We start from the raw sequence: 18,120 nt of genomic DNA, 5'->3' as shown, positions 1-18,120 counted from the left end.
ATATATATATATATATATATATACACGTGCTTTAGTGAGGGGCATTTATGCCGGGCACCCCTACTGTGCTGAGTGTTGATGTGTATGATTGTTAGGGCCCTGTTCTAGGCACCGTGAGCGTGCTAAGTGTGGTTATTCTTGATGTGTTCACTGTGATTATACACACTTGACATGTAGGCATAGAGATGTACTTTCCTTATGCTAGCTGATAAATGAAAAAAAATAATCTGTGTTGAGCTTTAACTATTATGCTTGGAAAGCATGTCTAAATTCATGTAATGTAAATGAGCTGAACATGATATCATTGTGTTATTTACTTATATTGTTCCTTATATCTTGAGTTGTTATTGATTATTGATATTGGCCACTGACTTTTCCTTCTGAGCTCGTCACCGCTTTCAGTCCAAGATTATATTTGTTACTTATTGAGTATATGGGGTGTGTTATACTAATACTACACTCTGCACTTCGTGTGTAGATCCAGATACATTCGGACGTGGTGATTGCTAGAGTTGTGTTGGTACCAGCTTTGGGAGACTATTATTACTGTTTTACTGTTCAGACAGTTGTATTGAGGATTTGGCCTTGTATTTTGATATTCAATAGTGATCATGTACTCGTTGACACCAGATCATTGAGATGGTTGTAGAAGTATTACTGGTGTTTCGCAGTTATTTCATGATATCTCCATTGTTGAGTTTATAAAAATTATGTTTTATTGAATTTACTGTTATTGTGGAACTGTTGGATTGCCTAGTAAGTAGTGTTAGGCTCTATCGTGGCTCCGGTGGCAGTTGGGTCGTGACAATGTCCTAGTCCTTTCTTATTGATACTGTAATTTTCATGCAAAGTGGTTAACATCTCAGAGGACATGTTCCACTTCATAGTTCTTTCCAGTTCATACTTAGTCTTGTTTGGATTCTGTTGAAGTACCCTGTTTTTCTCACATTTAGCAAAGAGAACACTTTTAACCATTTTTAATTTGTTCTCTAGGTTTTTCTGAATCTCACTAGTATGACTCTATCCCTTAGCAGGTGCATCAAGAAGTATTTTCTTTTCAATCTATAAAACTAATTTTTCATTACATAGAGTGAGAACTTGTTCCTTTAGATCTATAACAACGCTTTTCAGTTTTTTGTACTTATCTCTAGTTCTTTGTTATCAAATTTAAGAGAGGTATATTCGTTTATGAGTTGTTCCTCTTAGTATATAGACTATGATATGCATCAATCAAGACCTTCGATAATAAAATTATTTTATTTTAGAATAAGTATGAATTTTTTTATGTCATAAAAATTTATCTCAGTTTGTCCATATTCTATATTTGAATCTGAGTTGGCGATTAGAGCAAAAATGTCTTTATTATCTAAGTCGGAATCATCTTCGGCTATCAAGGACTGATATTCATTATCACTGTCATCATCAATGTCGTCACTAGAGGTATTTCTCATAGCAGGTAGAGCCCTTTTTACGATCTTATATTCTTTATTCTTTGTCAGCCGTTTTTCATGAACCCGGTTCTCTTTTTTCTCTTTCACTTTATCAAGATTATTTTTCTTCTACTCAGTCTTCCATATTGGACAATTCCTAATAATGTGATCATAAATACCACACTTGTAATACTCATCAGTGTAGCTCTTTTCTAGAACCTTAGCTTTTGAGTTGCTACTTTTATTCTTGAATCTATTTTTTCTAATCATCTTTTGGAGCCTACATGTTAGTAGTGCAATATCATCATGAGTTTTTAGTTTTTCAGCGGCCTTGAGAACTAGGTTCTTTTCTTTGTGGGGCTCTGCCATCTGACGATCATGAAACTTCTTCTATTTATAGGTTTTTAAATTTCCAATAAAATCGTCAATGGTCATTGTGTCAAGATTCCTAACTTCAGTGATAGCATTGACCTTACTTTTCTATGAGGAAGGCAATATACTGAGAATCTTTCTTATGGTGGTTTTGTTTATTGATATGATTTCTCCAAGAGAGATTAACTCGTTAGTAATCTGTGTGAATCCAGTATGCATGTCTTGGATAGTTTTCCTCCTTCATCTTAAAGGGTTCATACTACCTTATGAGCATATTGATCTTGGACTGTGTGATCTGGTTCGTATCTTTACGTGCAGTCTGCAATGTATCCCATAACTTCTTAGAATTAGTGCATGTAGAGATTCGATTGTAATTGTCAGGTCCAATTCCAGAGATTAAGATCTTTTTAGACTTGGTATTCTTCTGAACAACCCTAACATCTTCATTAGAATATTGCTCCCGGGTTTTAGGTCTAGTTACTTTATCCTTGTCATCCTTAGCCATAGGAATCTTAGGACATTTCTGAATAATGTCCAAGAGTTCTAAATCTTCTCATTATAGAAAATCATGCATTTTTTCCTTCCATCATCCGTAGTATTTTTCGTTGAGATATGATAGCCTTGTGGTTGATTGTCCTTCTTGAGCATACAAAGGTGTAGCCATCTTGGATCCTTTCAGGTATTAGCCTTAATTTAAAGAACATGTTCTGATACTAATTGTTATATTAAGATGCACCAAGACACAAGAGAATACGGAGGTGAATTGTGTCACTCCTTATTTTCACGTGTTAAAGAACCTGATTCTTTAACCTGAGTAATCCAGACACAAATGGAAAGTAAAGTGCGAAAATTAAACAACATAATAATTTGCCTCAAAATTTCACTATCTTCAAAGAGAAACTTTAGGTTACAAATCAATAACCAAAGGGACTAACTCTAGTACCTTAACAATACAATTATAGCTATCTCTTTCCAAACTATAAACTCTAGCCTAGAAAGCTAAACAAATTCTTCGAATTGTTCACCTACTCTTTAATTACACTTCTCAATAAGCAGAATATGTTACAATTAAAGAATAATGACTCAAACCTAAAAGAACTTCAGCAGCGTCGTCGCCAGGGTTTGATTCTTCAATTGAGCTGCTTGAATCGCTCAAAGCATCTCGTATTGTGAATGTTATTTGTCTTGAATAAAATTCTATGTTTGTGCGAAATAGCATCATTCTTCAATAGAAGCAGTGATATACTTTATATAGGAGTGAGGTTAGCCGAATTCTTTTTCAATTCTAGCTTCAAAACCTACAATAATTTGGTCACCTCTTAAAGAAAATAAATCCTAAAAGGATTCTATTTTCTTTCTTAAAAGACTCTTCACATGTTTTTCATTTCTATGCAATTATTTTATATAAATCATGAATTCTTGTTGACCACGAATTTTTTCAATTATTTCCATACTTCCAGCACACGAAACAAATCCTTCATGTAGTCTAACTCGCAATACGAATCAGCGTTTGGCTTCTGATCAACGTCTTCAGGTAATGTGGCTCTTTCAATATTTGGCCTGGTTCTTTCAATAGCTGCTTGACATAGTTGTAACCCAGTATATCAGCATAACAGATATCTTCAAAAAACCTGGTTCTTTGATAAAAGTTTATTAATCATCAAAACTAATTTAAACTCAACTCAACATATGGTTTATAGATGTCTTTAATTTCATGGTATTGCAACTACAAGAGAACAGGCCATTAGCATGGGAATGTAGCGTGGGACTTCAGTTCCCTAGCTAATATAAGCATTTAGCTAGGGATGTAGCTAGAAAAGTCCTATTTCCATGCGAATTTTTTCGATTAAAAATATAGTCACAAAATAGCTAGGAATCAACTAGGACTATTCCTTACTAAATGATAGCTACAGATTTTTCCTAGCCAAATTTATAGCTAACTTTTAGCGGGAATTCAAACTTGGCACTAAATTTATTTTTCCAAAAGATCGTAGTTTAGCTAGGGACACAGTCCGTAGCTCATCCCTAGCAATGCGCTAGCTAGGGAAGTCTCCTTAGCTAATCTATAGTCAAATTTACCTAGCTATGGAAGTCTCCTTAGCTAAGTTAGCTAAGAGCATATTAGCTACAGAAATTAGCTAAGGTCATTTTCCTAGCTAAAGCGACGTTAGCTAAGAGTCACGGTAAGTTAACTAGGATTTTGGTTTCTAGCTAATGGCTTGTTCTCTTGTGGTGACCATGCCTTTTTGATAATATTGAGGTGTCACGCTCGTATACTTGAATCAATGCAAAAAAAAAAAAAAAAGTATTATTTTTATTCAACTAATGCTTTGGATATACTAGATAGTTTCCTTTAAGGCGATTGTATATGTGAAAATAATGTAATATTACATCAGATATCAATTTCATTACGTTAATTGGGATGCATTGGTATTTTTATGACGGTCAAACTAATTAATGTTAGTTTACAACTTCTACTTAAGAGTCAATCGTATTTATTTAATTAGCTTAGATATGCGGAATTATGTATTACTCCCTCTCGTTCAAAAAGAGTGAACCACTTAATCATTTGCACACCCCTTTAAGAAATACTAACTCTTAGGTAAAAATAGGTAATTTGACTAAACTATTCCTAATTAAATATGTATTGATATTTGGTCACTTAACACTTAATAAGGGCAAATCTGAAAAAATAAGCTTAATTCATTCTTGATTTGGTAAGTGAGCACTTTTTTTTAACCAAGAAAAGAAGCTAAGTGGACACTCTTTTTGAACAGGAGGGAATAGAGTACTATTCGCTTCGTCTCAAAATATTTATCACTTTTCGCATCTTGATATTTAACTAACATGAACTCTGACCAACTTTTTAACATGTATATTTTTAAACCATATTGATATGATCCGAAGAGTTGTAAATTACAATACCTTTTGTATAGTTTTTAAATATTTAAATTTTAATATCAAAATAATAAGTTAATCTAATCCAATTTAACTTCAAATATTAGTCAAATTAATAAGCAAAAAATGACAAGTAGGGCGGAATAGCTAGCAAAAACGTTTCTACTTGAAAATATCAATTTAATTTAGTAAGAAACACATTAGACTTGTGCAATTAGCTACAGGATACTAAGTAGTTAAGCTTTCTAAATGTTTAGATTTAGTAGAAGAGGCTATAGATGCACGCTAAAGTTGGGGCTGCATGTCTAACTTTAGGATGATGACATACCTGTACAGTTTATTCAGATAAATAGAAAGCTTATTTACCAATAATAATAATAATAATAATAATAATAATAAGAAGAAGAAGAAGAAGAAGAAGAAGACACAGGTTAGACTTAGCTTGTGGTTTATATGGCCACATTGCAAGTGGTGTGAGACGATTTAATTTAACATAGATACATGTGTTCATTCTTATTTGAATAGGAAATATCAATAATTGATCAATAATAGTCAAATTAATAAGCAAAAAATGACAAGTAGGGCGGAGTAGCTAGCAAAAACTTTTCTCCTTAAAAATCAATTTAATTTAATAAGAAACACTTGTGCAATTAGCTACAGGATACAAAGTAAAGCTTTCTAAATGTTTAGATTTAGTAGCTAGAAGAGGCTATAGATGCACGCTAAAGTTGGGGCTACATGTCCAACTTTAGGATGATGTCATACCTGTATAGTTTATTCAGATAAATAGAAAGCTTATTTACCAAAAACAAAAATAATAATAATAATAATAAGAAGAAGAAGAAGAAGAAGAAACAAGAAACACGTTAGACTTAGCTTGTGGTTTATATGTCCACATTGCAAGCGGTGTGACATGATTTAATTTAACATGATACATGTGTTCCTTCTTATTTGAATACGAAATATCAATAATAGATCCACTCCCTGCAGGTAATAAATACACTAAGGTTTCTGCATCCCAAATCATTCATCTTTTCATTTTGGTATTTTTCAGTAAAGAAAACGAACGAATCCTGAACAGTATATAAGAATGTTTCTACAAGTAGCTTCTCCATTTCCAAAAAATGTAAGTATTTTATTGTTTCCAAATAGAGATCATTATTTCCATGTACGGGGAGTTCATTATTGCATGATTTTGCTAAAAGTAAAAAATAAGAAAAATGTGGAAAATATGTTGACTTTGTCTAATAAAGTTGCAGAATATTGATGCAAACTTTTTCATAGATTCATGTTTTATAATTGCATGCACGCAGACTACATGTACTTTCTTTATGCTTATTCATATTTTGTTTTAGCAGGGTTTTGGATTAACTTTTGTCAGTCCATCCATAGCAAGAAGAGCCACTCCTGAGCAACTGGTCGATTACCATTTTCTCTCTTTTAATTCTCCATTTGTTTATGATTTTGGGTCCGAAAGACAGGAAAATATATTCGAGAAGAAATTGTGTTTTATTATTCAACGCTTATTTTCTTTAAATGGGAAAAAAGTAGTAGGAAATCCTTATAGTAGAATTAGGGGGCTGGCTCAGCCCAGCTATAGTAGAAATTTGGATATGTCTTTCAGATAGTCTTTTCTCGTTCAAACTGTATCATGGCAGCCAAGTTTGATTATTTTAAAGAGGGATAGAGTTAGGTGATTCCCCTATTGATGATTTTTTTTTAAAATCAAAAACCACCATTGTATAATCAAACTTGGTGTCCTAGTAGGGGATTTGCTTTAGCGAGGAAGTCGTTTGGACGTTCTACAACGACCATATAAGGTTAAACTTTTTGTATAATATTCTTTTCGTCTGTCTAAATTTTGGAAGGACAACGCTATTTGATACTTATGCGGGTAGGAGATAATAGGAATCTGGTGAATAGTTGAGGCCAATGGAAGCTGAACATATTATCGCGTTATAAAAGAAACATTATAAGATTAACACTTCAAGAAGTAAGACATATATTTTAAGTCTAGAGTTATCCGTCCCATTATACACTCGATGAATGATTTATGTTCCCCAACTTCTCTTTCTTATTTGATTATAATTATTGCTCTACGGTGACCTATAATAGAATAGTATCATATACACATATGATTAAGCCTTACACATCAAATTTGTACATTTTTTGCTTTTGAATGTGAAGCCTTAGACATCAAGTTTGTACATTTTTTTACTTTTGAATGTGTATTACAATCTTTAATTTAAAGTAGGGTAGAGAACTTTTGACATATACAAAATTAGTTGGTGGATGAGTGTTGATGGATTTTTGTATGCCTAACTCTAAAATTAGGCATCTAACATATATCCATTTGGTAAGCTCCCCTTCCTTTTTCTGGCATTTCTTGGACCGAAGAAAATATGTTAGCTATAGGTTGATCCTCCATTGAACCCCATGTTTTGCAAGAGCATCCGCAACTGTGATGATTATTAATTAGCTATGAGTACTAGCTATGAGTATTCTATAAGCTTAATTATCTTAACTACAACATTTCACAGGAACATGATAGTTTGATCATGGATCAGAGCAGAAGGGCCTTGTTTGATCAAACTGAAACTCTGATTCATCATTCCCAAGAACACAATCAGCAAAAATCAGAACTCCCACCTTTAGTAAATGCCATAAAAATTTCAGTAGAGAAAAATGCAACTCCTTTCCATTTTCCAGGTCACAAAAGAGGTGTAGCTGCACCATCTTCACTAGTCGATATTATCAGTATCGCACCATTTCTTTATGATGCAACTGAACTTCCAGAGCTTGATAAATTCGGTTATCCAACTGGACCTTTATTAGATGCACAAAATCAAGCTGCTGAGCTCTTTGGTGCAACTGAGACATGGTTCTTAGTTTGTGGCACAACTTGTGGGATTTTAGCAGCAATTATGTCTGCTTGTTCACCAGGTGATACATTAATTCTTGCAAGAAACTCACATGTTTCAGCCACTTCTGCTATGGTGCTCTGTGGTGCTATTCCAAGGTATATTGTTCCTGAACATAACCTTGAATGGGATATTGCTGGTGGTGTTACCCCTTCACAGGTAATTAATTAATTCTATATTCCTCTCCTCGATCATCTTGAGTATTTTCTGTTATCAAGTATCTAACTTGTATATATAAACTAGCAATGTAATTGTTTTTAATACCTTTAGTATGTTTTAACCTAGGAAGGGGAGTCTTGTCGTAACTGGTAAAGTTGTTGTCATATGATGAGGAGGCCATGGGTTCGAGCCGTAGAAACAGTCTCTTGCATAAATGTACAATAAAGTTGTGTACAATAAACTTTTATGGTCCGGCTCTTCTCTGGACCCCGTGCATAACGGAAAGTTAGTGCACTGGACTGTCCTTTAGCATGTTTTAACCTAATATAGTAGGTTGTTGGCTTTATTATGCAGAAATTTTATACTGTTAGTGGTTTGTTTTAACATGTGTATTGCCTAAAAAAAATTTCCCTTTTTACTTTTCAGCACACTTATTATAATAGTTATTTTTTTGGTGACCTAATAGTTAATGTAAAAGTTCTTTTACCATATTAATGTATAAAAGTTTAACCTTTTCTTAAAAAATTTATATTCTATCAATAAAATAAAATTAAAAGGTAAATCTCTATAATAAATATATTGATATTCTGGTAAAAAATAATAATTAACATTATATTAAACATTCACACGTTAAAATTCACTGATAGGCAAACAATATCTTAGTAATCTCCACATATATAAGTTAAATATTATTAGTAATTTATTTTAACTGCTTATATTGTTAATCTTCAAACATTATTTTTAAGTGTGCAGTTGCTTAAAGATTATCATAATGTACTTTAACCTCCACTTTGGCTCTAGGTATTTAATGCGACAGCTTGCTATTTAGAAGACAGAAAATTAATTGTGCATGTAGTGAAAACACAATGACATGAATAGGGAAAGATACCCAAGGCCCAGGCACATTAAACTAAAGTGAAATTTTATATTTCAAGTGATGTTGACATAAACGCACTTCATATTTGTTATTGTCATATATTTTTCATCAGGTAAAGATGGCTATTCAAGAATCGGAAAAGGAAGGCAAAAGGGCAGCTGCAGTTTTTGTTACATCACCAACTTACAATGGAGTATGCAGCAACTTGTCTGAAATTTCGCAAATATGCCATTTTCATGGAATTCCTCTAATTGTAGATGAAGCTCATGGTGCTCATTTCAAATTTCACCCTAACATGCCTAAAACTGCACTTTCTCAAGGAGCAGATCTTGTCATACAATCAACACACAAAGTATTATGCTCATTTTCACAATCCTCAATGCTACATTTATCCGGAAATCGAATAGATAGGGATAGAGTGCACAAATGTCTTCAGTCATTACAAACCACTAGTCCAAATTGGCTTCTCCTAGCATCTTTGGATGCAACTAGGGATGAACTAAGTAAAAATCCAAACACCCTTTTCAATGAAGTAATGGAATTAGTCCAAGAAGTGAAAGAAGTAATTATCCACATTCCTGGAATCTCACTTTTGGATCTTTCAAGCTTTTCCAATAATTTTTCTTCCATAGACCCTTTGAGAATGACAATTGGTACACAACAACTTGGCCTTTCAGGGTTCCAAGCATATGACATATTGTCAACAAGCCATGGAATTGAGCCAGAACTAATTGGAACTAAATCTTTTACATTGGCCGTTAGCCTTGGAACTACTAAAGAACATAGTAAAAGACTAGTTAAAGGATTGAAGTACTTATCGACCAACTTCTTAAGAGAGATAAAAATGAAGAGGAAAATAATAGATGATAATGGTATAGAAGGGGTACCATTTGGAGAAGTTTACATGACTTGTACACCAAGAGAAGCCTTTTTTGCTAGGAAAAAGATAGTGATTTTTGAAGAAAGCATTGGGGAAGTTTGTGGAGAATTTATTTGCCCTTTCCCACCAGGTATTCCAGTCTTAATTCCAGGCGAAGTCATCACAAAGAGGGCTGTGGATTATCTCATACAAGTTAGGGACCAAGGAGCTTTTCTTAAAGGGGCTGCTGATCCTCTACTTGCCTCTGTGGTTGTTTGTGATTTTTAAGCAATTATTTTTTATGTCAATAAAGGGAAAGTACAATAATATTCACATTTACCTCAAAAATAATATATGCAGTACATTTATGATCTCTGCATAATTATTCTTTGAATGAAACGATCCTATAAGATATAACAATGATGAACATCAGACCATCATGTTCCAATCTCGATTAATCATACGAAGGGCAAAACTCGATTTTGACTGTATACAGATAGTCCCCCCGTTTCTCGAAAAGAAGATGACGAGAAACGATATGAATTTTCGGACTCCAACTTGGTGGATGATGATGTCAACGACGAGCCTGATTATGACGTATGTAACAAACGTCCCGTCGGTCTAGTTACCAAGGCATTAAATGCATGTCAGTCGTTGGTCGGCCACTACCGGTTCTGAACCGCCATCACCAGGCTATAAATATTCACACTTTCATCCTCATCCAAACTTTTCCCTCAAAAGCTTTTTCTCTACTCTTGCATCTTCTTTAAAAATTCCCTTTGCTTCACACATTTTATATCGCATACAACCCTAATTCTTGTTCCCTTTGTTCATCAATGGCGAAAACCTCCAAAACGGTGCCGCAAAAACAGGTCGTTTCTTCATCACGACTCGCCGGCGACGAGGATGCGGCGGAGCCTCGCCCTGAGGAATTCGTTCCGGTAAGGTGCTCAATTGTCATTGATTTTAAGGTTGAAAAACCTTCTTCGGTACCGGGCCGATGTGAGCCGATCTCGAGGTACAAGTGTTCAATCACCGAGAAAATTCTCGATAAAGTAAAACAGGAATGCAATTGGGGCGACAAGCACGTGGTAGTTCCATCGCCTGAAGAATCAATTACTACCCACGTGGAAGGGTTCTTAAGTGTTTATACTTATCCTTTCATGTTGGGTTCATTAGACCCTGTCATCGTCGCCTTTTGCAAGAGATACGATGTGACCCTTGGCCAAATTCACCCTTCTTTTTGGAGAATAATAATTCTTTTTTGATTCTTCTGAAGCAAAATCAAGGGGTGTCTTTTTACCCTCAATCACCTTATGCGCCTTTATAGTCCCCGACTCTATCAAGGAGGGTTAATCAAGCTTACTCGCCGAGCCACCAAAGCGTCGTTCTCAAGTATAGACGAAACTCATGATCGAGGTTGGATGGGCCGATTTGTTCGAGTCAAAACCTCGGACCTGATCCCTACCGATGATATGCCGTTTCTTGAGAAATGGAATATGAACTATGAGTACTTATTTCCCTTCGAGCGTTATAATTTGTGACTGCCTTTCATTTTTTTGATCCACTTTTTCTTTCTTGTTACAGTTCTGGCTCGGATGCCGGAACCAATTCCGGGTCTTAAACAATAGGTTGGAGGTGTGGTGCTGCAGAGACCGTACTCCGAGTGCGTTTGGGTGGAACTATCAAAGGGTCAATGGGAGGCTTGTAGTCATGGTAAGTCTCTTTCTTAGTTTGTTTGTCATTTGTTCTTCTTCACTTGCTCCCCCTCCCCCCTTCCCTTTGCAGTACTTGAGAAGGATATTGCCATGAGGCCCCTATCTGGTGATGAAGAGGTCCCTGCCCCGAAGCAGGTTAAAGAGAAGAAGAGAAAAGATGCACTGATTTCCCCGGTCTCGGAAAAGAAAAAACCGATAAAGAAATCTCGCAAGCCTAAGGGGGGCTCTGGTATTATGCCTTCGGACTTGATCCGCAGATTAAGGGATGAGCCCGAAGAAGGAGAAGAGAAAGTAGCCTGTATGCGGGCTAATGTTGTGATACAAAAAGCCTTCGAATCGGCAGAGATTGATAAGTGAGCTCTGGCCATAATTCCTGAACAAGGAAAAGTTGAGGCCATTCCGTCCCGAGCTGAGATGGTTGAAGGGGAGACCGAGGGGAAGACTTCTCAAGCATTAGAAGATATCTCGAGGGACGAGCTGGGGATAATCTACATTAGCGGATCCCCTCAGATTTCGGATGCTATGATCCGTGAGGCCAACATGTTGGAAGGTCAACCTTACGAGGGTATTCAAGAGTCAACTGATATCCACGGCTTTCTGGATGGACTCGAGTCAGCTGCCTCGGAGGAGATTATCGGGTTCGGTGGATTACCGATACCGAAGAAAGCATCATGGTCGGGATCTAACGGGTCTTCATCCGTTCCAAAACTGGTGGACCGATTCCCCGCCCCGAGTGTTAATCCCGATCGTAAGCGGAAGATAGTGTTCTCCGTCCCGGAGGATGCCCGAATTTTCTCTCCCCCTGTGGGGATTGCTAGTTACCTTTGGTCCTTTTGTGACCGAAGAGGATCAAACCATGATGAATGTGGTAGGACCCGCTTTCCTTTTCAACGAGGTTCAACATGTTCTGAATCGGGTAACTTGTTCGATGATACCATACTCATTACTATGTCGGTGACCAACAATTTCAAATTTTTACTTGAATTATTTCATAATCTACGTTTCTATGTTCGAACGCTCGATCGAACAACTTATAGTTATACAATAAAAAGCATCCTTAGTGTGCAAGGGGGAGATTGAAATGGCTAGTTTAGGTTTTTAGGTTTTGAAATAGCCACTGTATTCGAATATGGAAGAGTTCAATTGTACAACTTATTCCTTTTCATATTTGGTTTCTTTCCTTTCTTTCAGTGGTGACAATAAATATGACACTGGATCGGAGTAATTAGATAGCATCAAATAATTAAGAATGTCTTAAACTCTTTCTATCTATAATTAAGTTGAAGCACCAAAAGGAATTCAATTCTCGTGTTAGAGAAACTAAATTTTTATGATTGCACTAGGATGAATAAAATGGAACGAAATGAACAATAAGAATTCATATAACTTACTAGAAAAAATAGAGAAGGTGTACTTGTGTTGTTTATCTAGTTTAAATCTCGTCACCTCAATTAATGCTATATATAACATGTAACTGCATTTTTCTAGACAAAATTGTTACACAACATTTTCTAGTTTCTACTTCTTGACAAAGACAAACTGAAAAGTAAGGAACAAACGTTCCACTAATTGCTTTAAATTGTATACACTGACAATATATAATTTTTTATACTATCAGTATAATTTAACTTGTAATAACATATTAATTCTCATTTACTAGATTACCATTTAATATTTATTAAAAGTTCAGCTATAATTATTTTATAAATGACTTATTATACAAATATCTTTTATACTTCCATGCATACAACTTTAAAGTTAAACCCAAAGAAATGGAGAAAGAATATGAAACGCAGTAAGAAAAGAACAACATGGTGGCCAATATGGGGAGAAAAACTTTATACTGCCAGAGATGGGTAAACTTTTAAACTTTTATAAACTTCGGCTGTTTTTTAAATAGGGGTAAAAAACGGCTATTTGTGCACTGCCGGGAGTGCTAATGGCCCGAATAGAATGAAACACAGAGGATAATTCATAGTCGTTTCTCAATACCATACTCAACAAGCCAACAATGTCTTCTGCAAATCTGGATATGGTATTGAATCTAAATTTGACTGCTCAACCAAAAAATTTGCAAACAGAACAAAAATGATAAGGAAAAAAAAAGGAAAGAACTTAGTTGAGCTGATATTTCCATTGCATGTTTTAACCCTTTTTTCTTGCTTTAATGGCAGAGTTTTGCTGGGAATTTTTGCAGGAAATGGAGTTGCAGGCCTTTTAGAAGACCAAAATCTTGCATTTCTCAAGTAGGGTTTCGAAAAAATCAATCCTTTTTAGTATTACTGGTAAATGTTTTGAATTTCGTTACATCCCTTGTCTAGATGGTACGAAAAGAAACTATGAAATTGAGCTGAAGTTTTGTGCTTTATGCTGTTTCAGAATTCTATATATGATAAAATAGCATTTATATGGAGTACAGTTAACCTTCATCACAAAAAAAAAAAAAAAAAAAAAGAACAAAGAACGAAAGTGAAGGACAGTTGATTTTAGTGGTGAACTGGAAATTTGGTTTCAACTTGGATATATTGACCTTTTTGAAAATTTGCTACATTTTTAGTTATTAAGCTAAGTAGATCTTTGGCCAGAATTGACTATCTAATTAAAGCAAAATTATATATTTCGTGTTAGTTTGATCTAGGGAATTGACATATATAGCTTAGGGCTTGTGGTACTAAGCTAGTTTGCTCTTTCTATTGTTGATGTTTCTTTCTGTTATTGCTTTTCATTGAGTAAAATGTAGTTGAAAGTTTTCAATTTTGTATTTCAGTTGATGGGTCAATAGGATTATATGGAATTTATTACATTAAATATTAGATTTCATTTGGGGAGATTCTTATCAATTTACTGTAGGTATAGGTATCTTCAGATTCTGTATTGCTGTTTGTCTTCCTATGTTTAAATTGCTTAGGTCTTTCGAGGGCTTTCGAGAGACGTTATCAATGTTCTTCCTATCGTGTTGGTCCCTGTATTTTTCGTATATCATAACAGTGTTCCTATTAGCTAGTGGTTTAGTTTTGTTGGTGAACAACTCGAGATCAATAAACAATAGTGATTGCAGCATTTTCAGAAGAAAAAGAATTATGCATGCAGGTATAATTGTGCTTTTATGCTGTATGCATTTGCTCAGTTACCATTTTTGTCAAATATTTTGTGGATGTAGATAGTTAAGTGGTTTTTGATAGTGAGCTTGTAGGTTTATTTAGTGACTGAAGCAAGTTTTGCTCAAAAACTAATATCGTCAAAGAGAGTGGGGTTGCCCAAGTGAAGAAGATGGAACAAATAACCAATTTAGCTATTAATTTTCACCATCAGACAAGTTCTTCTTTCTTAAGGTTTTCGTATTAATAAGTTAGTTCTTTGGAGCACGAGCTGACGTTCGCTTTTGAGACATTTATAAAAGTTCGATGCATTAGAAAGTCTTGTATTAAGATTTGGTAAAAGAAAGTTTGCCACAACTATGTGAACATCTCATTTGATTCTATACCATTTGTCAAGATAATCTCTTCCCCCCCCTCCAAAAAACAAAACACCCACACACACACTCTTCTCTCCAACATATAACTAATATAGAAATTAAAAGAATAATGTTGTTTGTTTGTGTTTTTTTCCCTTTTGATAGTTAGAGAGTTATTCTTTGCTGTTTGACAGATAAGTTTTCATTTTCAACATTGACAAACAAAACCTACAGCAGTTATTAGTCAAACATGTATTGCAGGAAAGGAATGGCATAATGCTCGGGAAAATCAAGAACTGTACAAGCTCTGTAGGATATAATGGAGTTCCTTCAACAGAAATTTCTTGTGCTCCAAATGCTGCAGCCAGTCAAAATGAGCTGCCTCCACTTGTTAGTGCTTTAAAAGCTTCAGCTGAAGAAAATGCTGCAAGTTTTCATTTTCCTGGCCATAACAGAGGGAAAGCAGCACCATCATCGTTGACTCAGCTCATTGGTTCAAAACCGTTTTTACATGATTTGCCTGAGCTTCCAGAGCTTGACAATCTCTTTTCTCCAGAAGGTCCCATTTTAGAAGCACAAAAACAAGCGGCAAGGCTTTTTGGAGCATCAGAAACATGGTTCCTTGTTGGTGGTAGTACATGTGGAATTCAGGCCGCCATTATGGCAACTTGTTCACCTGGAGATACTCTTATTCTACCACGGAATTCTCATATCTCAGCCATATCTTCCATGGTATTGTCTGGTACACTCCCAAAGTACATCGTCCCTGAATATGATTTCAACTGGGATGTCGCTGGTGGCATCACTCCATCACAGGCAAGTATAACATCAAGATGCAATAATTTATATGGATTTTCTTTTTCATTTTTTTTTTTAAAAAAAAGACTTTAACTTGTACCCATGAAATGGTGAAGTTCTTGATATGTAGGTGCACAAGGCAATCAAAGAGCTAGAAATGGAGGGCCGAAAAGCAGCTGCTGTTTTGGTTGTTTCCCCTACCTATCACGGTATATGCAGCAACTTGGATGAGATCTGTGAGATCTGTCATTCTCACAGTATACCTGTAATTGTCGATGAGGCTCATGGCGCTCACTTAGGATTTCATTTGAAGCTGCCTAGCTCATCCCTGAGTCAGGGAGCTGATCTTTCCGTACAGTCTACTCACAAAGTTTTGTGTGCGCTTACACAATCATCAATGTTGCACATGCAAGGAAATCTTGTGGATAGAGAAAGAATCAGCAGAAGCCTGCAAATGCTTCAAAGTAGCAGCCCAAATTATCTGCTTTTAGCATCTCTGGATGCTGCCAGGGCCCAAATAAGTGAAAATAGAGAGGCTATTTTTTATCAAACAATAGACTTGGCTCTGGAAGCGAAGAGCTTGATTAGTAAAATTCCTGGAATCTCAGTCCTTGAGTTTCCAGGATTTTCTAGTTTTTTTCATATCGACCCATTGAGATTCACCATTGGTGTATGGCAGTTAGGTCTTTCAGGTTTTGAAGCTGATGATATATTGTGCAAAGATTTTGGTGTTGTTTGTGAACTTGTAGGGACCAAATCCTTTACTTTGGCGTTTAACTTGGGGACTCAAAGGGATCATGTTCTTAGGCTTGTAGCCGGTGTAAAGCATCTATCAAAAACTTCTCACCTTCATCAACCTCTGAAAGATGAAGTCAAAAATGTAAATCATTTTGCATGCTTTGATGATGTTAGAATGAGCATGAGCCCTAGAGAGGCCTTCTTTGCTGAAAAACGTAAAGTCAGCATAAGAGATAGCCTCGGTGAAATTTGTGGAGAGCTTGTATGTCCTTATCCACCTGGTATTCCAGTGCTAATTCCTGGTGAGATCATCACAGAAAAAGCGTTGAGTTATCTCCTGGAGATCAGGAGCAAGGGTGCTGTTATTACTGGAGCAGCTGATTGCTCTCTATCATCTTTTCTTGTATGTGTTACCTAAGCAATCCTTCAGGTACCTTCAGCAAGAAGCCTGGCATAAATAACAAAAGGCAAATGCGAGTGACTTTCGTGTTTGATCAGCCTGCATTCGGCATTTGAGATCTTAGCCTTTCCTCTACTGCAGCGTCTTTCCTGTACTGCAACCAGCACTTTTGGGTATAGTTTGGAGGTCAAAGCAACTTCTTTATTGGTAACTCAAAGGCAGCTCAATAAAACTTGTTTTTCGGACAGTCCTACTTGGAGTTTGCCTTTCATAAAGACAACTATAGTCTCTTATGTTTGACAGGAGTTGTCCCTGATGCTCGTCGCAACAATGATTGGTGGGTTCCCACATTCTTCGTTTCCTCATTCTATGTTTTACTATGGTCAAAGGAATGTGGATATATTTATATATCAGCAGCAAGAGCTAGGACTATATTGGGGAGGGGCAACACGATGCTCCCCATCAAACCGGACAAATGCCATACAGGAGAAATACTGACAAGTTATTTCTCATGAGATAGCATTTCCATTGACGCCCTAGCTCATCTAAAACCAAACATACTCTTTGGTGCATTCTCTTCTTGTTTTTGTTTTTTTTTTCCCGTCTTGTGGGGTGTTTTAGCTTTTTGGCTTATATGTGTTAGTTAATTAATCTTGTTAGGAGTGAATAACGGATTGTTTTGAAGAAGTGGAGGTGGAACAATGAGAATATGTAACAAAGCATATCTCTTTTCTTATCTGCTCTTGTACGCTGGACAATTGTAACAGTATGATAAATTTGAGACTCTTGTTATGGCAAAAATGGTTGTATTTTGAGGGCTAAATACTTGAAGATCAAAATTAACATGTACTTTGTTTTTGCTCTCTTTTATCTTTGTGGTGGTATACCGTTTGATAGAAGTATGACCTATTTTCAGCATTGCTGTTAGAATTGGAACAAAAGGAGGATAATTCTTGAAAAACAAGTTAGAATAGAAGATGAAAAATAAAGAAAGAATTCAGATAATGCAACTTTGGAACTTCTTAAAACACCCCCACTAGCACTAAGAATGAAAAATGATTGAACAACCACTATATATTAGGACATGTATTTATTCCTATTTGAAACTTGAATCTTCTGCCAAGAGAGTCAAAAGTGTACAAAATTGAAAAAGCTGCGGCCTCTTAATGAATGGTAATTGTTAAACCAGATTTTGATAGCAAAAGGAATGAGCTTTAATATATTAAGAAAGCACATCCTATAATAATGAATTTAGCACTCCTATTCAAGATTTTCCTCAACTCCCATGCCCATGCAAATTTTGCAAAATATAGAGAAAGAGAGAAGATAGCAGTAGGTTAATGGCCAACAAAATTCCAACTAGTTTCGAATTGAACCATAGTTGAGTGATTGATATTCAAAATATCCCTTGAAAACTAGGCATAGTCCAAGACATGACCTAACTTTTTTGTTTCTTGTTTCTTGTAAAAAATGACGAAGCAAAAAGACATATAGGT

The 18,120-nt window shown here is 35.6% G+C and overlaps 1 protein-coding gene across 3 annotated transcripts; it reads left to right on the top strand.

Moving 5' to 3' along the window:
* Positions 1-5,669: 5,669 nt before the first annotated feature.
* LOC107788017 (uncharacterized) lies at positions 5,670-17,425 on the top strand. 3 transcript variants are annotated; one of them, XM_016609660.2, is made up of 8 exons: positions 5,670-5,826; positions 6,059-6,118; positions 7,241-7,780; positions 8,770-8,850; positions 11,104-11,232; positions 13,409-13,519; positions 14,950-15,504; positions 15,617-17,425. In XM_016609660.2, the coding sequence occupies exons 1-8, from the start codon at positions 5,791-5,793 to the stop codon at positions 16,640-16,642; spliced, it is 2,538 nt and encodes an 845-aa protein (XP_016465146.2). In that variant the 5' UTR covers positions 5,670-5,790; the 3' UTR covers positions 16,643-17,425. The 3 variants fall into 3 exon arrangements, with proteins under 3 accessions (XP_016465146.2, XP_075077685.1, XP_016465145.2); XM_075221584.1 differs by having other exon boundaries at positions 5,709-5,826; positions 6,056-6,118; XM_016609659.2 differs by having other exon boundaries at positions 5,711-5,826; positions 6,056-6,118; positions 13,409-13,480.
* The last annotated feature ends 695 nt before the right edge of the window (positions 17,426-18,120 follow it).

Source organism: Nicotiana tabacum, chromosome 9 (assembly GCF_000715075.1).
Source record: "Nicotiana tabacum cultivar K326 chromosome 9, ASM71507v2, whole genome shotgun sequence".
Taxonomy (NCBI): Eukaryota; Viridiplantae; Streptophyta; class Magnoliopsida; order Solanales; family Solanaceae; genus Nicotiana; species Nicotiana tabacum.
The sequence above is the reverse complement of the archived record's forward strand: the minus strand, read 5'-3'. Positions and strand labels throughout refer to the sequence as shown.

Coding starts and splice junctions, on each gene's coding strand:
- LOC107788017 (XM_075221584.1), top strand. CDS start 5,791: ATGTTTCTACAAGTAGCTTCTCCATTTCCAAAAAAT. Junction 5,827..6,055: donor CTTCTCCATTTCCAAAAAAT/GTAAGTATTTTA, acceptor ATTTTGTTTTAG/CAGGGTTTTGGATTAACTTT. Junction 13,520..14,949: donor AATCCTTTTTAGTATTACTG/GTAAATGTTTTG, acceptor CATGTATTGCAG/GAAAGGAATGGCATAATGCT.